The 23,174-nt window shown below is 42.9% G+C and overlaps 1 protein-coding gene across 1 annotated transcript in view; it reads right to left on the bottom strand.

Annotated features, from left to right (window-relative positions):
* Positions 1–8: 8 nt before the first annotated feature.
* The window catches only part of SLC22A3 (solute carrier family 22 member 3), a 30,083-nt gene continuing 6,917 nt past the window's right edge, over positions 9–23,174 (bottom strand). Inside the window, exons 2-11 of the mRNA XM_042017090.1 lie at positions 20,179–20,282; positions 18,062–18,216; positions 15,463–15,628; positions 14,367–14,484; positions 9,643–9,740; positions 9,291–9,505; positions 6,782–6,890; positions 6,426–6,538; positions 5,147–5,246; positions 9–4,415 (exon numbers count right to left, since the gene is read on the bottom strand). Of these exons, the coding sequence (XP_041873024.1) occupies positions 4,358–4,415; positions 5,147–5,246; positions 6,426–6,538; positions 6,782–6,890; positions 9,291–9,505; positions 9,643–9,740; positions 14,367–14,484; positions 15,463–15,628; positions 18,062–18,216; positions 20,179–20,282 (1,236 nt within the window). The 3' untranslated portion in view covers positions 9–4,357. The remainder of the gene's footprint in view (positions 4,416–5,146; positions 5,247–6,425; positions 6,539–6,781; positions 6,891–9,290; positions 9,506–9,642; positions 9,741–14,366; positions 14,485–15,462; positions 15,629–18,061; positions 18,217–20,178; positions 20,283–23,174) is intronic.

A 23,174-nucleotide genomic window follows, 5' to 3' on the forward strand; every position in this document is an offset into this window, starting at 1 on the left:
ACGTTTGGTTTGTGTTTTTGTATTTTTTATTGTCATGGAAATACATGTGTCAGCAAAAGTATAAATGTTGCATCAAAGATATAAAACAGTGAATAAAAAACAGCCTGACCCTGAAGTTAGTCCCTAGCAAGAAAGGAAAATAGCTATCAATGATTACCACAAGTAGTGACAATGCATTTACATATTATAAAATCTAGTTGTCCACAGTACCCATTTATTTCTTTTTATAGCATTATCTGACTACGTAACTGTAAGATGTACATTTTTCTTCTCTAAAAGAAGATTATGTACACATGTGGTTATAGGAAGTGAAAGCTTAAACCTTTTGAAATGCTTTCCAGGAAAAGCTTGACTCCTGCTTGCCAAGGTGAAACAATTGCTGACTATGAACTCCTGCTCACATCCCGACTCTCTTGCATATAAACCAGGGAGCTCCCCACAGGCATCTGGGGACCCCCAGCTCTGTGTAGCATCCTTCCTGCATCCCCAGAATGTGCTGAGTCTACTCCAAGTAACAGTAATCCCCTCCTGAGGTGGGATTTGTCTTGTCCATTTTATGCACTGGAGAGGTGCACCCCCAGACAAGCCAAACTGTGCATCATTTTTAAATTGTCTTTATGTTTTTGTATGCCTGTACATACAGAAGGGATGTTTTGTATCCTAGGAGTTTTGGTTTGGTTTGGTGTTTTCTCACATTGCCTTAAAGGGAGATGAGAATTATAAAGCATAGTTAGGTGGCAGGGTGATTTTTGAAGTTTCTACACCTGGAGTCTGATTCTGGGAGATGCAATCATCTCAGGGCAGTGCCTTTCTGAGCAGGAGTAGCTCTGATAAAGCACATCCCACACCCCGTCTGGTCAGAGGGATTCACTGAACACAAATACCCTCCTGCATATTTTCCATATATATCCACTTTGATCATTAAGCCAGCCAAGAGATTTGTACAATACTTCCCTGGCAACAGAAATTCTGTGTTGCAGCTTGGTCTGTGATTTGTTAAGCTCTTCAGATGTGAACTCTTGAATGCATGGTTAATACCCGGCTTGTAGACAGAGAAACCATTGGCCCTGCTCTCCTTGCCAAAATGGTAAGAAGTGCCTGGACATGCGTGAGTTGCCACAAAAGTCCCACCTCACAACCCTTTAAAAAGTGCCAATTGTGATCTTTTCCTTCTGCCAGACTGTCAGCGGCAATAAAAACTGCCACTTTCTGCAGCAAACATTTGCACAGTCTGGGTGAAGTAACTCAGCACATTTGGTGGCAGTGGCACATTTGACCCAAAATAGCACTTCCCCCTGCTTGTTGGTCCAAGAAACCTCTTTGCTGGCAGGAAGAACACAGCTGTGTTTCTGAGCTCACATTGTTCGTGTGCCTTTGGTGATGGTGTGGTGACCCTTTGTCTCTTGTGTACCTCAGATCTCTCACTGAGCCTCTGGAGGATACACATGCAGGACAGCTATAGCTGACAGAGTTAGGGCCCTCCTTGAAGAGTTGCCTCTCACTGAGTGAGCTGGGTCACAACAGCCATTTTACTGTCAACACATGCACCTTAGGAAAACACTGCTGTGCCTCCTGAGAAGCTTGTAGGACATCCCTGTAAGTATTAAGCGCTTTGAGGCACACATGAATTTAGAATAACTTTTTTTAAACAAACAGCCTGTCCTGTGGTCTGCATGCCCACGTGCATCCACCTCCGTGCAGCTGGTTTTCCTTGGGGTTCTCCTTCACTGAAGCTCTTCATCTGGTTCCACCACCTCATCTGTCCTCCCTCGCCCACAGGAGTGGAACCCCACTGTCACCAAACCGCTGGCCATACCCCACGTTACATACCCACTGCACCTTCATGAGGCAACACAAAGTCTCACAGAGATGGGAGGATTTTTCAGTTTACAAAATCCCTGTTAGGGATAAGAGTTAGCACAGGAGCAATTATCAAATACAAACACCACCTGAAGTTGCTAACTGCTACTAGATTAGAAGTCAAAACATACGCACAGGCTTTTTTCTGCTGTCCTTTACAAAATTAATTTTTAAGAAATAAATATATTAAACATTCTGACACTGCCCCTAGCCACTTCACCTATCAAAATTTATCACTTATATTATCTTTTGAGCAACACATAACGCTATGAAAAACAAAGCATAATCTCAAAGGCAGAAACAAGTCTTTGCATCTCTCACTTCTCAACATGTTTTAGTTGTCCACAAACAGAAGAAACTGGCAAATATTAATCACATTTATTTGGAAAGTCGAAGCTTTAAAAGATCTCTGCAGTCCTTCTCAAACTGCTTAAGTGTTTAAGACACTGATTTTAAAAAAAAGAAGTCACAAAGAAGAAACACTAAATGGAAGAGAGTGGTTCAGCTCATCCAGCATCACATGTGATTACTTCACCTGGTTCTCCATGGTGCCTTCAGTAGGGGCTGGCTGGGCTGAGTTTTGTGGCTGGGTGCCTGCACTTTCCACCCTGCACTGAGACACAGCATCTGGCCAGTGCCAGCCCAAAGCTTCCAGTTCAGGGCTGGTCTCTACCAGCCAGCCTTGGGCTATTGTCTTCAGCTATCTATAGGGTGTAGGAGAAGTTTTCTCCCTGTATCAGTAGCTCCAGTCTTGGGTTGTCTTCAAGATTAGCTGGATACATTGTGAGATGTTCATTTAGTTTCATATCTCTAAGTCATTACTGACTTTTGCTAAGCATACCTTTGACCTTTACCATGCCTCAGAGTAAGTTAGAAACAGCCTTGAAAGACAGGCCTTTATCACTAACTGCCTAAAGTGTGCAAACATTAGGCTGGGGTTATTATTAAAGGTCCTGTTTTCCTCCAGAAGGGCTGCTGATAAGGGCAGTTGCTGGGTAAAGGCAGGGAGAGTTGGGAACTGTCGAAAATTACAGTATATTCCTTACCATAGGAAATCCTTGTGTGCTCTTAGGATTGTAAGACTGGAGCAGTGGTCATTGAGTTTCACTGACTGTACTATAGTGCTACTCATTTGTGGTATGAACCTTCCAAACTCAGTCCTATATTTGCTTAGGCTAAATACGTTTTTTTCTGAGCTTATAAGGCCCTTAACCACTGCTCACTGACTTTCTTTTGTTTATTTATTTCTCTGTTGGTAACAGGATACCTTTTGAATGCCACATCTTTTCAAGTCCTTCCCTGTAAGGAGTGTATTGTTCACCAGCCAGTGGCCAGGACACCATTCTTGATGAAGGTCATACAGGAGAAAGGAAAAGCAGTCTGTCCCTGGAATCCGCTTGCAGAGCCAGAGAGTTACTCTGTTACATCGTCTTCAAAGGACCAGTTAACACTTCCCTCCATAACCAAAGCTCCTGTCTCAGCCCTGCCCAAGACAGCTTAACATCTCTGTTAACAGCCCAAAAAAATTATCCCCAGGACAGAAAGATGGCAAATAGTGATAATGAACAGAAGACAGAAATTGCAGGTCACCTTGGCAGTGGTAGGGTAAAGGAATTTGGTTTGTAGGGATGGGCAGAGAGCATGATTTGCAAAGGAAAAAATCAGCATGCTCTTGAGAGAGGTGTTTAGAAAAGCATTTAAAAGAGGAGAGCAGGGAGAATCCCTTCCCTTGGAGATATGAGGGGTGTCACATGAACCCCAGCTGTGTCTGGGAAAGGCACTAGTGGGCAGCAGGACAGTCTGTCCCACAGAGCTAATGCCCTCTGCAGGGTATGACCCTACATAAAGCCCTGGAAAGGCGAGGAGGACTGCTGCTGCATTTCAGAAAGCCCTTGAACAAGGAGGGAAGCAGGGCTTTTGTTGAAAAGGGTCCCTATGGATGACAATCAGACCATAGAGAAGTTCTCCTGATGCACACTGCTGATTCCCAGCCTTCCCAACCAGGGAAAGGTCTGATCACCCTGATCAGTACCCTCCTTTCTGAGCTATCATGTCTTCTATTTGTCCAAATTCTTTAGGGGCAAAGGAGGTCAGGTTGAAATAGTCATCCTCTCCTCCTCAAGGTCATCTAAATCTTAAACAAGCAGTACTGTTTAAACTCTTCCCACCCAAACAGAAATCCTAACAAAACAATAAACAAATGTCTCAGATAAAGAAATAAATACAAGGGCACTGAGCTGGACAGTGCATCTTTTTAAAGCTGTTTGTTCTCTCTGAAGAACCACAGTGCCTTCTTGCAAACAGTTTACTCAGAAAAAAAAAAGAATTTATTCCATATTCATAGAAAAATACACTACTTGTATTAAATGTCCTTGTGCTTAGAAGAAGAACATGAAGTTTAATCCATATTCTGCAGCAAATTTTGAAGTGGTGGCAGGTGGAGAACAAATTCCCATTATGGGAACAAAGTTCTTAGCTCAGTGCTGTCCTTCAAAAATCAAATGTAAGAGTTGGTGTCCCGGTGTTTCCGTTTCTTGCCACATTTTCCAAAATGACTGTTGAAACAGAAGGGGAGAGGGATATAAGTGTGAAAAATCAGGAAAACACATAGTTCAAGTTGTAGTCCAAGCTGCAGTACTGATACATTCCTCCTTCTTTATTTTGTACATTGAATCAGGCAAAAGTTCTTAATAATATCCAAAGCCTCTCCTTGAAACCTTAATATATAGCACTAGATCCTCAAATTATTTAGCCAAGGTGTAAATATTCCCCTCATATCTGCAGGGCAGTGAAGAGTCTGGCTTGCTGTGTGCCAGGAGCAGGAAAGCTGTGCCTACAACTTTTCACCTATAAATCCATCTCATATGTGACCTTTAAATGACTTCATAAATTGTGGAATTGCATTTGTGATAAGGGACCGTTCTTCACAGGATGCTTTGACTGAGGTAAGGGGCTGGTTTTCTCAAGCAGAGAGTTGCAGGCTATGCTTTGCAGCACCTCTCTTGCACACTATTGCTTTCTGCTTCCAGAGATGCATAGGAAAACTTGTGTCCCTATGAGAAAAATACAGATTTTATCACCAGACTTTTTTTAACAGCCTTCCTTAGTGATACTGTGAAGTTCAGGTTTCTGTTGAGGAAAATACCACCTACTCATAGCATCAGCCTAACTAGGAAATTTACTTTGACACTGGAGAATGTCAATGCTTTATGGCAGTTGGTAAAGCTGGAGGACAACATCCTCAGGAAACCTCATCCAGCTATAAGGAAGAAAATACATCTGATACCTTGGAAGCTGCTCCACATCCTCCACTGTCTCTGGTAATGAGATTCCCTTTGTCTCTGGCAAAAGCAATACTAGGATCCCACAGACAGCTGAAAGAATACCTACAATGGATATTGAAGAAATACAAAAGCAATAAGAACATTGTTACTTTTCTATTTTCAGCATTTATCCAGTAAGAAAAGCTTATTCAGATTAAGTTTGAAGTGAGACATTTTAAGGGCATCAGCTATTTCTGATTAACTCTAATCAAATACCTCTATGTTACATTAATTTAGCCTACTACAAAATCACTTGAGGGCTAGGAGTTCATTTGCAGCCTGATCTCCCCAAAGGGAGATCTCAGAAGTCAAAAACCTGAGATAAGTGCACATGGGCAAATGTATAAAAACAGCACTGGAACCAGGGTGGTATTTCTCACGGAGAACAGATCTGCCTTTGCTCAAAGGGCTTTGTCATGCAGATGCATCTGTGTTTCCTGAAACCACTGAGATTTTCCTGAAATACTCTCTTCCTTTATCCATGGCCAAAGTAAATTATGTGTTTCAGAATAAAAATTCCTCCTTGGGGAACAGCATTCAGATACAAGCTGAATTACAAATGGATATTTTGGAATAATTTCCTTCATAGATATAATTCACATAATGTAGTAAGTCAAAAATAGAAGGGCTGGAGCAAAAAATCAAATGTTCCCTGACTGTTGCACAGTTCACTCTGATCTCCTCTGATTTCGTAGCTGTTTACTTAAGATAGAGGGAATTCATGTGTCCCTCAGAAGCAGCAGAATTTAATAATTAGATAATGTGAACACTGTACTTCTATCTATGTCTTTTCTTGAAATAATGGTAATCTTTTAAAAAGTCTTTTGTCTTTCCAATTTTGTTTTCACCTAAAGTTGTCATTGGCGCAGTTTTTCCTTCTTATTCTATCCTTTTTATTTTGATTTTTTTCCAGTCACGTCTACCTCCTAGACGTCTCGTTTAGCCACACACTCCCATGCAATTACAGAACCTAGCTGTAAGCTTTCTCAGTCTTACAGCACTTCACATAGTTTTTTTGCTCCTTCAGTGGAGTTACCTAAGCAGACCTGAGCTCTTCCACACTGTGCAGTGAAATCACTCACATTTCACCCATTTGCCATTCAGCCTCTTGCTCTAGGCCTGAAGGTAGAGAACCGCTGGTCTGAGGTGGAGATGAGGCCACACACTACTTTTACCCCAAAAGAAAAGCTCTGTTAGGAGAAGGATATTTAAACCAAAAGTACATTGTAAATCAAATCTTACTGAAAATAATTAGAGGTAGCTCCAACCAAATGGCTGCTAATCGAAAAAGCAGGAACGGGGCTATGATCCCACCTAGATCACACAGACTTGAACACAGGGAGACACCAAAGTTTCTGCAAAAGACAAAAATACCAGATATTAGAGAAGTGCTACCAAACAGAATAAACAGATGTTTAAGGAGTAGAATGTAGACTTAGCTCCAAAATTATCTCTTCAGTATATGCCATCCACATTAAGCAGTGGCTATTCAGCTGGAAAACTCTGGAGGAAACCAAGTTTAACTAAAGGACAGTGAACTAGGAAATGGGGAAAAGCAGATGGAGAAGTTGAACGATTCCTGGGAGCTTTTGACGTACCTCAGTGTCGTAGGGTACAATTCACTGTTCACTAGATAGACAACTTCAAAAGCTATTGTGATGCTCAGTCTTCCCAGTGTGGCAACTGTCGTTTTGAGCCATGGAATACCTGTTCATACAAAAAGAAACACTTCTGTGTGAAGTGTGCTCTGCCACACCAGCAGAGCATTTCTGAGAGCCCCAGGCCCTGTCAGCAGAAGTTATACCATAGGAACACTTTGCAAATCAGACTGAAAGGCCACTGTTGAAGGTATCAATCTATACTGGCATTTATTGCTCTCAAACATCATGTAAGGCTGCTTTGGAGAGTTAGAAATCACTGGAGTTGATTGATTCAAGATGCTGGTGGGGCATAACAGCATGGGTGGGAGAATAACCATCAGAAACTTCCATGACCACATCCGACTGTGCTCCACAAAGGAGTACTTATCTATACAAGCATGTTATGCTGTAAGAAACACTGTCAAAGCCTTCTGACCACAAGGAAGGTAGCTCTAAAGCTGCATAGAATCATGGAATCATTTAGGTTGGAAAAGACTTTTAAGACCATTGAGTCCAAGCGTTAACACGACCCTCCTACTCCACCACTAAACCACGTCCCTAAGTGCCACATCTACACATCTCTTAAAAACTTCCAGGGAGGCTGCAGTAAAATAATTGTCCCTAGAGCAGTCCACCTACCCCTTGTAATTTTTCTAGCCGCTGCACATTAGATACACTCCTAATTATGCTACTCCTGGTCATCCTCCCGTCCCCTTCCAGCATGCCTGGCATGACTGGCGTGGGCTGTACCTGACACTGCTCCGCTGGCTCTGCCCAGCTCTCCCAGCTCCACTCAAGCTCCAGTGAGCAGCCACTTCCCTGAATACATCAGTGGGAAGCCCTTGTACATCAGCAGGGGTGCAGTGGTCACCCACACACGGTAAGGCAGAGCTGCCCCACTCATTGTGAGCAACCTCTCTCTGGAGAGCTGGTGATCTCTGGAAGTGCATCACAAGGAATGTGATAAGCACTTTTGCCATGCCCTTGGGAGAGGACAGTCTCCTGCATGGTCTAACCATGACTAGACAGAGAAGGAGGCAAGTGAAACAAGTCCGAACTCGGCACAAAGAGGAGCTCTGCCACCAGAGAGGGCTCTGGCAGTGATTGTGTTTTTTCAAACTTTCAGTAGGAAGAAAAAGAAAACACTTCAGTTTTCTCTGAACCAAAAAATGAGACACTTGGGTTTATTCCCTTCCAAAACAACCAAACAAACCCCCATCAAATTTCATCCCATGTTGCGAGACACTGTCTATGTCCTGAAAAGTTCTGTTTTCAAAAACATGTAAGAAAAACAAAGGCTGGAAAGAGCAAAACAAATCCACATCATCTCCCTGGCATCCCTTTAGTCCATCAGACTCCCACGGTGATGGTGACGTCCATGTGGATCCTCCCTCTGCCAGGGGACTCGAACCGTGTGAGCAACACAGTATGATGGAGATCACAGCTGAGAGCTGCATTTTTTTCCATCTGTGTAAACAGACTTCTTCAAAGCAGGACTTGGACCTTAAGTGTCCAATCTGCAAGTATCTTAATCCCCAAGATGTCCTCTCCTCATCTGGGCAGGGTCCTCTCAGCACTTCACCACTACTGAAAGAAAGCTTTTGGCAGCCCCATGATATAACTTGAGGAACTAAAGCCTCTTAGGATGGCCGGGACTGTCCCTCACTTTGACAGGAATAGTTCTGGGGAGGAAAAAGCCTTTCTCATGTCCACTGAGCTGCTGGTCCCCAGTTACGGTAAGGGAAAGCATAATCCTGTGGTTATACACAATTCAAAGCACTTCCAAATCCTTCCCTAGGGATTAAAAAGAAAAAACAAACAAAAACCAAAAACAACCAGAAGAACCCCCCCAAAAAAACATGGTAGGGAAAACAATTTAAAGAAAAGACAGAAGTGCTGGGAAGCCTTTGTACAATATCAGACCTTTTAGTTGTCCTTGAAACCAGATAAGAATGGCTTAATCAAAAGCCTTATCTTTCTTCCAGCCTCTTAGCATTGTCCAAACCCCTGCGAAAGTGAGGGCAACAATCTCTGTGTTGTCCCACAGCCCCTACATTGTGTTGAGGATTGCATTGTTTTGTTTGTAAAGGAAAAGACTACCAAGATGACTCGCTTAAATGACTGATTTCTTACATCACTAAGTGTGTTCCATGTCAAAGAATGTATTTTCCATTATGTTTGTATACTCTTCCCTTGCATTTGTCTTTAAAGAGAGTACAGGGCCTTTACAGACATTTTCTCTAAGACTGCCCCCAGCTGTTGCTCATAACCCATCAAAGATATGATTATTCCATGTTGCAGGGCCATCTATGTGCAAATAAGGTGTATTGTTCCATGACTGGGTGCTGCCTGTATCACCAGATGCTTTTTCTTTTATGTGCAGTTTTGTGTGTCACAGTATCTTTGCTCAGGGGGTGTCAGAGAGAAGCCATTGACCTGAAGAGCCTGACACAGGGAAGGGAATTACCTTCTGGCAAGAAGGCAGTAATGAGACATGCAATGCTTGCCACGATGTTGCTCATGGCAAAGGGCAGGCGCCGGCCAATGCGATCAATTGTCACTATGATTAGGAAAGCAGCGGGCAGCTCCACAGCTCCTGAGATGAAGAAGTCTAGGTAGAGGTTTCCTCCGATAATTCCCAGGCGCATGACAAGCCCTTGGTAGATCAGGGCACTTGTGAACCTAAACAGCAAAGGGAGAAAAGTGTTGAGAGGCAAACAGATGATTGCAAGAAGCTGGAGAGACCCTAAAAGTCACAAGGGAATCTTTCCTCAAAACCCACCACCCTGGTAACAAGTTGGACTGACATGGGCACTCACCAGGCGTACATCAAGATGAATGTGTTCCTCCTCATCTGGGGAGTCCTCACCAGGTCAAGAAAGGAGGGGTTACTGACCTCCTCGTTGCTAATAGTTATCTGAGGAGATAAGTGAGCAGTAGTCAGCTGTCAGGCATCAGGCAGGCACTGGGGCAGAGTTCCCGTGTAAATACGGTGATCAGCAATATTCCAGTCCTGCAAGCAAAGGTGCTGATGAGCCAGTTTGCTGCTCATAGCACTCCAGAGCAGTGCACAGGTACTAGAACAGCTAATAACTGGACATGGCTGTGGGCTTTCCTTAATGATGATTGTGCAAAAATCGATTAAAAAATCCCCAGTCTTTACTTGAGAATGGAAAAATTATTTCCTCCTTGTTGACCTGGATTTTCTTGGAAAGTAATAAGCTGTCATTGTCACATCAGGGCCACTGGGCACAGAATTGCCTTCTGCAAAGAGTGGCAGAGAGGAGGAGACACGGCAAAGCAATGGGCGGAGGGAAGCAGGGAGAGGGGGGCTGAGCAGCAAGAAATGGGCTTGGGAATATCACTGGTGGCACAGCTGGACAGCAAGAAGAGAAAGGGAGCGAGAGATCTGTGACAGTGCTTGGGTGCTACAAAATATTCAACTAATGAAATTCAGAGTGTTTTCAAACACACACGCACTGTGCTGAACATGGCTTTTACCCTGAAAGAAAAAAACCTGCTAAGTATGAATTAATTGTCCTCATACTGCCTACAAAGTATAATAAATCTGTTCTCAGCTGCCTCCAATACAATCACAAAGAGACACTCAATGAAATTACTGATTAGAAGGTTTAACACTAACAGAAAAGAGCAGCATTTCACACAGGCTGTGTTTACCCATTGAAGTTCATTGCTATAGATATGACACAGCCAGAATACTAGCAGGGCCAAAAAGGGATTAGTTACATTGATTGAGCCTGTTTTTAACTCTGGCCAGCAGTTTTTAACCATGATGTCCAAGCCAGGTGGAAACCCTTTGTTCATATGATCGTTTGGCAAGTGAGGAAGACGCAAGGGAGATAAGGCAGAGGTGGTTTTAGGCAGGGATGGAACATGACTGCCCAAGAACTGGCAGCCACAGCTGGGATTGCTGTCAGCTCCTCAAAGCAGCTGTGGGGGACATGGGATTAAACCTGCTGGGCCACTTTTAGAAGGATTTTAGGGAGCCTTGCTGCTTTAACTCTCCATTATTGATCCCTCCTGAGAGGAGGCCTAAGAGGGCAAAGAGAGGAGCAAACTCTTCTTTATTACCACAGCACCTGCTGCTCACACAGGTGCAGGAGCCCAGGCCAGGGGTAGACAGGGGTGAAGGGATGGAGAAGCTCAAGGCAACACGAAGATCCATGATGAGAACACAGGTAAAGCCAAAGGCATTGCCTGAGGGTCTCATCAGCTCAGCCAGGGCTGAGCCCAAAGCTTTCACTCTTTATTTGTTTTATTGTATTATAAGGTAGCACAACTGCTTTTTGATGAGATTTGGCTGGATGTATTTACACATGACTTTTTCATAACTGACTGACACAAAGCTTTGTAAGACAGAGAAACCCCACATTTGTTTGAACTTCCTTTCTACTCCGTCTCACTTTTCTTCTGTAACAAGAGCCAAAAGTTTTCTTCAAAGCACTGCCACTTGTGCTGCATGCCAGAGCCCTTAGTGAGGCAGCTGAGGTTGCTGGGTTTCTGCACTGCTCTTGGACTCTCTCATAACATGGTTATAAAGCTGCCATGTCTGTTGTTTATAAGAACAGGCCGCCAGCCATTAGTTGTGACTTTGTGCAAATATGGTTTTAGTTTTCCAGAGGACTAAAGATAAATTCAGCACAAGTGCCACTTGTATTTTTATGTCTTAATAAAGTCAAAATAACCCGAAGCATGACTGAGCACATTTTTACAGATGAAGAAAAAAAGCACTATGGAGAGTCAACTCTTTGCAGGGGAAGAAATCCTCTTTTTGTTCTTTGAAGTCAAGGAGAGCTTTGCTATTCACACCGGTGCAGCCAGGAATTCAGTGACAGGGCACATGTTTCCAAAGATACACTGCTGAAAACCCTGGATGAAGTTTTATAACTTCCCTCATATTTTCATGTTCCAACAAAATTACATACCAGTTTTCCCACAATTATTTTTTATGTATATAGTTCTACACATGCTTAATTCTGCATAGGCCATGCATGTTTATACATATATCATGTATATAACATTTACACATGTAAGTTAATGTATGTAAGAAATACATGTTTAGATATGGTCTATAGGGTAGGAAAAAATCTCTATATAAAGGGACAGGTTTTGATCCACAATTCTCTTAAGAAGCAGCTCCTACTCAGAGGGTTGCAGCTCATTCTGGTTTTGGACAGAGACCAAGAATTAGAAAATTAGTTTGAAAAAATCCTCCATGCTAGGATAAATATGAGCAACTAGGAAAAAAAGAGTTTATAATTTACAATTAATGTAATGAGTTCTGTTTGGAGTTGACCTATACCAGGGTCATAACTCACAGAGCAAAAGCAGCAAATGTTTATCCTTTTTCATAGAAAGGTCATCTGTGGTTTCTGCATGCCAAGAAAAACCCAAAGCTGCAACATCCAGAGCTATGCAAGGGACTTGGCCAATGACATTGATACAGACATACTGGAAAATCTGAGTCAAAGTGCACTGAGGGATAATGCCTCTCACTTCTCCCTGGGCCTCCACACCTGCAGCACTTAGCCTGAAATTCTGGAGTTGTTTCATGAAAGAAAAGTCTGATATCTGTTAATGTGAGAAATACCCTTGATCCATTACCCATGTGCTTCCTTGAGATGCTCTCTTTCCTCTGGGCACAGCACAAAGGAGGACAGAGATTATACATTTAAAAGGTCTCAGGAACAGATCCAGCACAAATCTGGATGTGTGGAGGTTAATCTGTTGCAGCTGTGAGTGGCTTAAGGTCATGAACATGGATACTTTTGAAAAAAAAAAATAAATACAACTTAAAAAGCAAGGAAAGACGCATCTTTCTGACATGATGCTTTGAAAATGCTGATGTTTAGACAGGAAGTGGGTGTAGGAATGCAGGGCTGAATGTGGAGGGGAAGCTGCAGCAGCACAAACTTCCTGCTACATGACTTGGGGCACGCTTGGCACTGCATAATACTGACCAGGATGTGGGAATCTCACAGGTGTATATGCCCCAGCAAAAGACAGTAATTCATAGAATCATGAACGGTTTGGGCTGGAAGGGGCATTAAAGATCATCTAGTTCCAGCTCCCTTGCCATGAGCAGGACACTGTCTACTGGACCAGGTTGCTCAAAGCCTTGTCCAGCCTGGCCTTGAACACTATCAGGGATGGGGCATCTACAGCTTCTCTGGGAAATCTGTTCCAGTGCCTCGTCACTCTCACAGTGAAGAATTACTTCTTAATATCTAATCCGAAACTGCCCTCTTTCAGTTTAAGCCCCTTGGTCTGTTACTTCATGCCCTTGACAAAAGTTGCTCTCCAGCTCCCTTGTAACTCCCCTTTAGGTACTGGAAGGCTGCTCTGAGGTCTCCCTGGAAACTTCACTTCTCTGGGCTGAACAACCCCACCTCTCTCAGCCTTTCCTCACCGGAGAGGTGTTCCAGTCCTCTGATCATCTTCATGACCCTCCTCTGGACTCACTCCAAAAGGTCTATGTCCTTTCATAATCTCATGAAGTTTAACAAAAGGTTTAACAAGGTGTTGCACCTGGGTCCAGGCAACCCCGGGTATCAACACAGGCTGGGGATGAACAGATGGAGAGCAGCCCTGCCCAGAAGGACTTGGGGTGCTGGTGGATGAGAGGCTGGACATGACCCAGTCATGTGCACTTGGATCCCAGAGAGCCAATTGTATCATGGGCTGTCTCAAAAGCAGCATGACCACCATGGTGAGGGAGGGGATTCTGTCCCTCTAGTCTGGTGAAACCCCACCTGGAGTGCTGCATCCAGCTCCGGGGTCCCCAGCACAGGAATCATAGAATGGTTTGGGTTGAAAGGAACTTTAATGATCATTCCAGTAAACCACATCTGTTGTCACAGAACCATAAGGCCAATACTGCAATAATCATGGTCTGAGAGCCAGACACTGCTACCAACACAGAACAAGCCAAATGCTGCAGTGCCACAACCATGCTATTGGAAATGCATCAGTTCTGTCATGACCACTGGCCAAAGGTCTGTAACTCTAACACATATCGTCCTACTTGGTGAATAGTGATCTCAGAGAGAGCTTCCTCAGTTGTGAACTTTGCAGTGTACTTTCTCTCTATTGAGATGGAAGAAAATTGATACTTAAATTCTAATTTCATCTTCTCTTTGAGTTGTAAAGAAAGTTCAAGAAAAGGAGCCAGGGAAGTGGATCCTGCTATCTCCACTTGCTCTGTCAGTTAAAATGGAAACTGCTGTGAAATACTATTGTCCCTCAGGTTAGTTTCTGGTATTTTCCACAAGTTTTTAAGGTAGGAGTTTTACAAAAGAAACACCTGTTTTGCAAACTTATTTTTTCAGCCCGTATATTTCCAGCCAGTCCACTTTTACCATCTTGCAATTAACAAAGTAGGTGTAGGACTTGCAATCTTGTTCTGGTGTGACCCTTCAAGAGTCCTGTCTGTGCCTTAAAGAGAATGCATTTTAACACCTCTGAACCTTCCAAAGGTTAAGAAAGCTTAGAATAAAACCCTAGCTCAAACACATGACTGTACCTCTGAGTAATGTGGTGAGAGAAATTTCCCATTGTGTTTGGCGATGTCGTGCATGATTTTTAACGCTTTCTCTCCCTTTTTGCGTGTCAGGAGCCAACGTGGAGATTCAGGAACCACCCTGTAAGAACACAAAAGTCATAAGTTAGTCTTTTACCCTGTAACATCGTAAGTAATCCAAAGTCTTCTATCTTTTACCCTGTGTTAACAAAAAACACACTGATTTTTCAGTCTTTGGGATACAGAAACACTTTTGAGGAGTGTTTTTCCAGTCAGTCAGTAAAATATTTGATCCTAGTGGGCAAGAAAGAGGAAAATAGACTACATCTATACTCTGCAAAGCTGAAAAACCAGAAATCTAACTGTCTGCACAATGGTTGTCAAAAGTATAACCAACAAGCTAAGAAGGTTCCTGTAGAATAGCAGCAATGAAAGCCAACATTAAACACGTAGAGTAACACGTCCAGGCAGATCAGGAAGCTTCTGGCTGTATCACTGTAAGACAGACACACACATCTTCTATAAACTGAACACAAAGCAATACCACTGATGGGTGTTTCAGTTTCTGCTAGCCTAGGATTAAGAGGATTCACAATTTAGAAGTTCAAGGCAGGCAACATTTAAGGAAGCAATGTTCAGGAAGAGGCTCTGTGAGTTAGTTTCTTCGGATCCATCCCATAGGATGGCTGCACTGAGACAGGTGTTTACCATGGCACAGTGCTCTGCTTTCTCATCAGCTGTCCTTCAGGGGACCTGAGGGCAAGGTCAGATTTGAACTGAGCAGATAATGAGAGGCAGAAGTGGGGTCTCATGGCTGATGGGAAAAATAAACTTTGGTCAAATTAACCTTATAAACAGAGCAGGGTTCTGTGAAGGGCCAGCTGTGGCTGATCAGAGAGACAAACTTTGGGTAGAAAAACTAAAGTAATGTATGTCTGTGGTTCACTAAAAAGGAGTCACAAATTACAAAGCCAACAATATGCAAATATCTTCTTCTTAACCTACATCTTCCACTCTGGAGACTTGGGACCACAGCAGGAGTCTCAAGGTGCTCAAATAGCAATAGCAATAAAGACTAGAGCAATGACAGCAACATTACCAATAGTAGAGCAGGAAGAGGAAGTTGGGCAGTGAAATGGCCAGCTGGATCCCCTGCCAGGTGGGAATCAAGTATGCAATTCCAGGGAGAATTATAATTCCCAGGGTAAAGAATATCTGAATCACGATTCCAACAATCCGCTGATCAGAACCAACGATCTCTGTCACTGAGCAGACAAAACGAAAATAAATAACACAGAAACAAACCCAATTAAAAAAAAAATTATAAGAGGTGGAATATAAGGAAGGCTATTCTGTATCAGGCCACAGGTCTGTCTAGCCCAGCATCTTGTCTTCAGCAGTGTAGGAGTGTCACAGGCTGTCCAGGGCAAACACTGGTGACACCTCCTCATCAACTCACGCACCCTCCTTCAGCCAGAGGGGTTTCTGTCTGCGTGTTTACTACTGATCCACATAGGGCCACAACACAGGTTTGAGATTGCATCACGATCATGCTTGGTGGGCAATTCTTAGCATTCTGCCTGGGGCAGTTTTGGCACATGCCCCAGACAAGAGGGTCCTTCAGGCAGAGGCTGCTCCCAGCAGGTAATATAGACAAGGCACCGGTGGGGAAAAGAATTAAACCACACCATGCTGGTTGCTCTGAGGGTAAGGTATGATCCAGTCTGGTTTATTTATTAGGACAATTATAGCTTTTGCTATTTGGGGGGGGTTTATAATTATTTGGTGGATTTTTTATTTTGTGACTGTGTCTAATAGCTGTGAAACCTATGCCTGTCTTTCAGGCAATGTCCCATGGCCGTGACATCCACAACTGAGGTGAGCAACGCATGAAAAAGTGTCTCCTGTTTGTTCCAAAAGTGTCACCACTACAACACCTTCAGACTAAAAGCAGAGGGTTTTACCTTGGTTTGCAACACACAGAAAACACTTTCTTTTAAATTTATTTATTTGTTTGTTTGTTTTACTAAAGCAGGCACAATTTTACAAGTAGCAATGGTTTGCTTTGTCTTGCAATGCAGAGAGATATGACACCACAAACATTTTTATTGACTATTCGTCACATCTGCATAGCTCAGGGGCAACTCTGTTGCCTAAAGGTAGCTGCTTAGCACTGCCCCCCAGAAGAGTTGGGTCGTATGTAAAAGCAAAGGGAGGTTATTGGGTCAGCCTGAAACACAGATCAAGAGCTTTGGAGATGTATTAATAGCAACCACCCTCATGGTGCAAACCAACTTATGGTCTGTATATGTTTCTTAAGAGATGTTAGGTTGGCAAACACTCTGGGTAATCCCAGGAGATAAGAGTTAATCCCTGGAGGGATTTAGAAGGAAGCACCCTATCCAAGAGTTAGGCACCTTGCTTAGGTCTGCAGTAATACAGTGTACCTGAGGATCTCAGGATCTCCGAATCTTTCCCTAAAGTCAGGCAGCCTGATCTGAGCATAGAAAAACATTCCTTTCAAGCTTGGCCATTTTAAGGAAGCCATGGATCTGCCATAAAACACATTGCTGGTTAGAGCACTTGCCAAAGTTTCAAGATAAGATCTCAGTTTAAAACTAAGCCATGTGCATGGAAGTGAGAGGAAAAGCAGCTTCTGGTCCTTTCACTGGATATTGAACATGAGCTGCTCAGCAGTGTAACTTTGCCCAGAAAAACAAAGTTCTTCTGGGCTTTAGATGCTAATAGGGCTAGACTGGTATGTTTGCACGTACATCACCCCAGTGCTCCCAGGTCCCACTGTAAGTGTTTATGTCTGGCTAAAATTCCGCTCCCATTCATCTAAATTCCACTAGGAATTTTAAACAGTTGTCACAGGCCTCACAGACAACAGCAATGATACAAGTTTTTGCCCTATATCATGATGTTATCACAATGTTTTGGTTTATAACAGTAGATCACCAAATGGCTGGTTTTATTTTTAAGTAAATCTGACATCCCATCTCCTGTAGGAGGTCTTCCTCACCATCTGGCTTTTTCAGGCTTTATGACTGCCTTACTGAACCTGGAAGTCATTCAAGACATCACAACAATATTCTTTCTCTGTCAAAAGGAAGCTTTCTATGCAAGGAGCTTCACTGCTATAGACCATAGACTGATAAATTATAATGTACCAAAGATTCCGTATCCCTGCTGTTTTGATGCTATTTATAACAAAGTTTCCCTTTCTTTTCCCTTTTCAGGAAAATAATAACCCTAATAAGGACCCTGGTGTCCAGCCTGACACTAAGCAAAGTCTCCCAGCTAAAGAATGAAAGCAGCCAGCCAAGCTGTCCTCCCAGTGAGGAGAAGCAAACTCCTCTGAGCATCTGTGGAAGATGTTCAGACTCTGCCAAAATAAACCATGTCCCTGTTTGTGTATCCGGTTTCTTTGGGGGCTGCTCTGTAGATTTTTATCATCCTGGTTATCTTCTATGTAATAACAAAACGTTTATATATGAATAATCCATTCCCTCGCCTCTTAATCATTGGAGGACAAATGCATTAACCAGGATGGATTTGGGTAATTATTTTTCTGCTGACTCTAGGACCAGTGCTTTGTTCCCACGAAAAAATATTATGACAAGCAGATGTAGCAAGAGTCTTTGTCCTCCAGAAATGCCTCACTCTTCCTAACCAAGAAAAAAAGAAGCTCTCACCCAGCACGTAGCATGTCATCCAGGTTCCCTTGCCAAACATGCCTTGGAGAAAACGGAAGATCAAAAATACAGTAAAATTTGGTGAAAATGCCACTATGATACCACATATCCCAACCCCAAGGCAGGACAGCAGGTAGATGAGGATTCTGCCATATCTGTTGAAAAAGGAAAAGAAAGTGGAAATCATGAAAAGACACAAATATTTTTCTTTTTTCTCAACATTTCATTTTAGTGATAGATCTGAAAGTGCCTTTTTGAGACCAGCCTTTTTCCGAAAGGTAGCTCTCTGAAATTTTGTAGTATTGGCCCTTGGGATATGGAACTCTTTTCCCTGTAGTAGTTATCACTGTCTTTATATCACTAATTTCAAAACTAGTGATGTCTTCACCAGCCCTCATTTTGTTTTAGAAAACTGTTTGTCTTTTTGTATCTAAACTATGGCCCATACATTCCAGTTCAGGTGTTTGATCTGATCAGGTTTTTAATAAGGGCAATTTTTGTTGGGAATTTCTGTTTTCACAAATTAGTCTTCTAATAATAATTACAGCCAGTTCTGTGAAAATAATTTCTGCTTTACCTACTCGGTGTGATTTTCTAGGTTTGGTTTAGGTTTAGATCACTTCTTTTCAAAATACGCCTAATGTATTCAGGAATCTCACTCTCCAGCAAGAAACATAATTATGTGCCCAAGGTAAGCCATAACTTAAAAAAAAGTCTTCCTGTAGTTTCATGGAATTGTGTCCTTGGAACACAACTAGATCTTTTCTCATTGTTTTAAGAAGAAACAGTGAAAAATGATGCAGCTGTTTATATTACCATAAAGTATTTGCAACAGTATTTGTTTGTTCATTTTGTTCAAAGGGTTTCATGAAAAGAATTAATGCAGGACAAAACCCAGGAAATTTTCAACAAGATCCATTCTTTTGAGTGCTGTCAAGGAGACAAGAGTGAAATGATCTGGCTGCAGCACGTTCCCCCAGTGCTGTCAATGAACAACATTCACAGTTCTACAGTAGGCTACATTAGGCTTACTACACACATACTCCTAGATGTATTATTTTCTTTTAATAATTGGCTGTAATATCTCTGCTTTTTCACAGTTTTGAGGTGCTAGTGTCACAATTGCCCAGCCAGACACTGAACAGAGATACTTTAAGTTACTCAATGCTGTGGCCGCTTTTTTGCCTTGCTTTTTCCCTTATTACTATATCCTTTGGAAAGATGAGGTTCTCCTTGAAACTACTTTTGTTTGGTAGTTCAAAATTTTCCATTTGAGATGAAGATAAGCCTGTAAGTATTTCTACCTATGAAGAAGTTGTACTATAAGTTATTATTATTACTAGAGATACAAAAGAAAATATGAACCAGGCAGAAAGTAATTTACAAACTGAAGAAAAATGCTCTGTCACTGAAATCATCAGTGGTGCACTCACCCAATGCACAGGTTGACTACTGTTAAGTAGCAGCACAAAGCACAAACTAGGCTCCCTTCTTTACTCTCAGAGCAAGGTAGAGCTCATGGGAGCTCTGCCTCTGGCACAGGTTAGGTACTCAAGCCTGAATGTCACCCACACCTTTTCAGAATCACAGAATAGGTAAGGTTGAGAGGGACTTGTCCTTGGTTTCATCCAGCTCTCAGAGAGAGCCTGGCAAGAGCTGTGACCTCAGAGGTAAGTATATGAGCACAGCCTGTGAATGGAGAGAGTTACCCACTGAGCCCCTTCCTTCTTTCCTCAAGTAGCTGCTTTCTTCATCAATGGTGCCTATTAATGGTGCCATCCTTCAAGTAAACATCAGTCCAGAAAATTGCTCTGAATTCTTCCTTTTTATTTCTGCCGTTCCTGGGTCCAGATGTGCACAGGAAACATCAAAAACCACAAGAAAAGCTCATTGCATGGAATTTTGAGGTCCAAACAGGACCAGTAAGTACAATCACATAAAGTTTCCAGCCCAAATCAGAGCAAAAATTACATTGGCTGGATTTTGTTAGCACCGTTTGGGGATGTTTATCCAAAGGGAATTAAACCTGCAAAATGTTGACACATGCCTATTTCAGGTGATACTGGAAGTGATTTCACCTCCCAACAAACCAAAGGACAGCAGAACTCATACTGTACCTGTCTGCAGCATAGCCCAGGATGAATGCACCAGCCAGGAACCCCAGATTGAGGATAGCCTGTGAGAGATCCAGCATCCAGGCATTGGCGCACACAAGATCATACTGTGGGAACAAGGGAGAGACATAAACACCCAGGTGGGTCATTTGTCACCCTCAGGGCAAAACATTACAGAACTGCATAGGTCCACATGGGAAGCTGAAAAGGAAGGGGAAGAGGGAGGGGAAGGGGAAGTTCAAATACTCTTGCTCAATAACAAGCACCAGTAGGCCCATAGCAAGCACTCTTCAAGTGGCCGTGAACAGGGAGAGCTCCTCCTTGCCAAAAGGATGCTGCCTTTCATACATCAGTTGTCCAGATTTGGACAGCAAATCACTCTTCTGCAAACAACACTGTTAAATACATTGCCAAGGCAAAGTCCTGACTTTGTTTAGTGCAGAATAAGGGTCCACAGCTATTGCCAGTGAAAACAGCATCTTACAGAAATTGTTTAGTTATTCTTCTTTGTGCCTTCTAGATAAAAGCAAAAACATGTAGTCCCTGAGGAAACTGCAAACAGATCTCAGATCAATTTCAGACACATTGAACAAATGTTTTCTTGGTGTAGCTTTCCCAGACTTTTCTATTCCTTATACTGCAGCATCCATAGCTCCCTAGCATACTAACAAGGATGGGGATGGGGATGAATGGAGGCAAAAGGAAGAGGGAAGTGGCTGAGAGGAAGGGAGAGACTAGGAACTAAAAATAGAATTAACATAGACAGCATGGCATGGGAAATTACTTTACAGTTCCTGGAGAATAAAGGAATATTAAACACTGCAGACTATATGGGATTTGGGAGGTTTCAATCCATACCTGGGGTAATCATTTGAACAATGAGGTCTCAGGACCAAAGGAAGCCACAGACAACAGCAGCTGCCACCATTTACCTAGAGACACACTTTTGCTTTCAAATGTGAGCTATAAGATTTTTTTTCATTGTCAACAAGGTGCTGGTTGCCGAAGCACACACAGTGTGCCACATTTGTGCTCACCAGCACATGAAACCACCAATGTTCAAGCACTCTTCTCAAAGGGAATGGCCACAGGATGGGATAGAGAGATAGCAGCCTCTTCTGCCATTCACAGTTCTCCAGACCCTAAAATTTAGTGTCATGTGCCTGAGCTCCATCTCAGCCCATTTGCATGCTGTAATGCCCAGAGTATTATCTGGGCCTGAGGGCTCAGAGGTGCCTACACAGGACATACAAGGGGCACCTCATAGGTCTCTAACCTGATAGATATCCCACCTCCACTGACTTTAAGCAAAGCCATGGTTTTGATGGCAACCCCATTACTCCAGGGAGCCTGACTGGCCACCTTTCAGCCACCTCAAGCTATGAGCACTGGCTTCCACTTCTGTAAATCTTGAGCAAGAGCTGCAGAAGCCTCTAAGAAGAATAAAAGCTCTCAGCTGTCATACTCAAGGGCAATTGAAATGCTTTCCTAAAATAGCCTGAACATGGAGCAGCACTTTCAGATTTCAAATGCTGCTTAACCTCTTGCTTTTTGAAGCAATGAAAACCCTGGCAAATAGTATCAAAAGATGTATCTTTGAAAAACAGTGGGGATTTCTGAGAACGACCACTAAAAGAAGACTTTTAAAACACAATGCAATTCCCTGTGCTGATGCCAGAGGCTGGGACTCTCCTCGACCCCTTTTCAAAAACTGTATTTATTTTTAAATTATTTTATCTCTCTTTGCTGTAAACAGGCAAGGAATAAACTATCATGAAAGAAAGCAGAAGAACAAATGCATGCCAGAAAGGAAGGGGAAAGTATCTTTAACGGAGAGGATTCTTTCATCTGTACAGCAATTTCCTGTGATTTATGCAGCAGCTGAAACTACCTCTACACTAACAATATCATCAAATATTGTATATATTCTGGGAAATAGGAACATACAGAAAACTTCTAAAGGAGCTGTGGGCTCTTCCTGAAGATTAGTGACAATACACTAACTGTTCTCCTAAGTTAGTCCTGCACTTTGCCATTTTCTAAGTATTTAAATAAATTCTGGTACAGATAAGCACTTCTGTTTGCTTGACAGTAACACCTAGCATTGAAGTCATCACCCCGCTAATGTCTTGTTTTTCATTTGCAAACATAACCTTTAGAGGGGAATGTAACCTTTAAAAGAGAATTGAACGCCCCGCAGAGATCTTTCCTTTATCCAAGCTGCATGTCAGACCCACTTCACTGCTTCAGCTGTGACCTGGCTTGGTTGTGCCTGAAAGTTATCCCTATATGCTTCCCTTGGACAAAAATCATCGGCAACAGTTTACCCACGTTTTCAGACTGCCTCCAGTTAGTCCTTAGTCCTCCTGTGTGACACCCCTACCAAGCACTTCCCATGTTCCTTGCTAGCAGCCTCCACAAAAGGTAGTGGCATGGTGCCTCCTGTCTGTTTCTGAACGTTCATGTGCCCATCCATGCAGGGGCTGGTGTTTACACTTCTAAAAATGCTAAAGCATTTATTGCAGTGCCATGCAGCCGGGGGGAGAAGGATACAAAACAGCAAAGTAAAGCCTGTTAGAACGCAGCGAGCTGGCTCCTCACTGTAATCACCAAGCAGGTGATCTAGCTCAGCTGGCCAGCTCCAGCTAAGGGCACATCCCCTTCCTGGCATTGCTGTGCTCTCAGCCAAGCCTCTTACTGCTCTAGTGCAGGCACCCAGCACAGCCCTACAACTCACCTCTGTATTCAGTCCTGCCCTCACCTGCAGGATTTCTATCCACTGTAGGACACAAACCACTGTGCACCTGAATACCGACCCTTTCCATTTAGGGAGCTGACTGAAAAACTGCCCAAAGTGGTAAACAATCCACTTCCTCACTCCTTTTCTCTTAGCCTTGACGATGAGCTGCCATTGTAAGCAGAAATGAGGCACTGCCATCACAGACAGGCAGCAGGAACCAGCGCCTTCCGGAATTCCTCTATAGTGTCCTTAACAGATG

Source organism: Corvus kubaryi, unplaced genomic scaffold (genome assembly GCF_017639235.1).
Source record: "Corvus kubaryi isolate FWS band 111438036 unplaced genomic scaffold, C.kubaryi_AGA036_p1.0 split3-73, whole genome shotgun sequence".
NCBI lineage: Eukaryota > Metazoa > Chordata > Aves > Passeriformes > Corvidae > Corvus > Corvus kubaryi.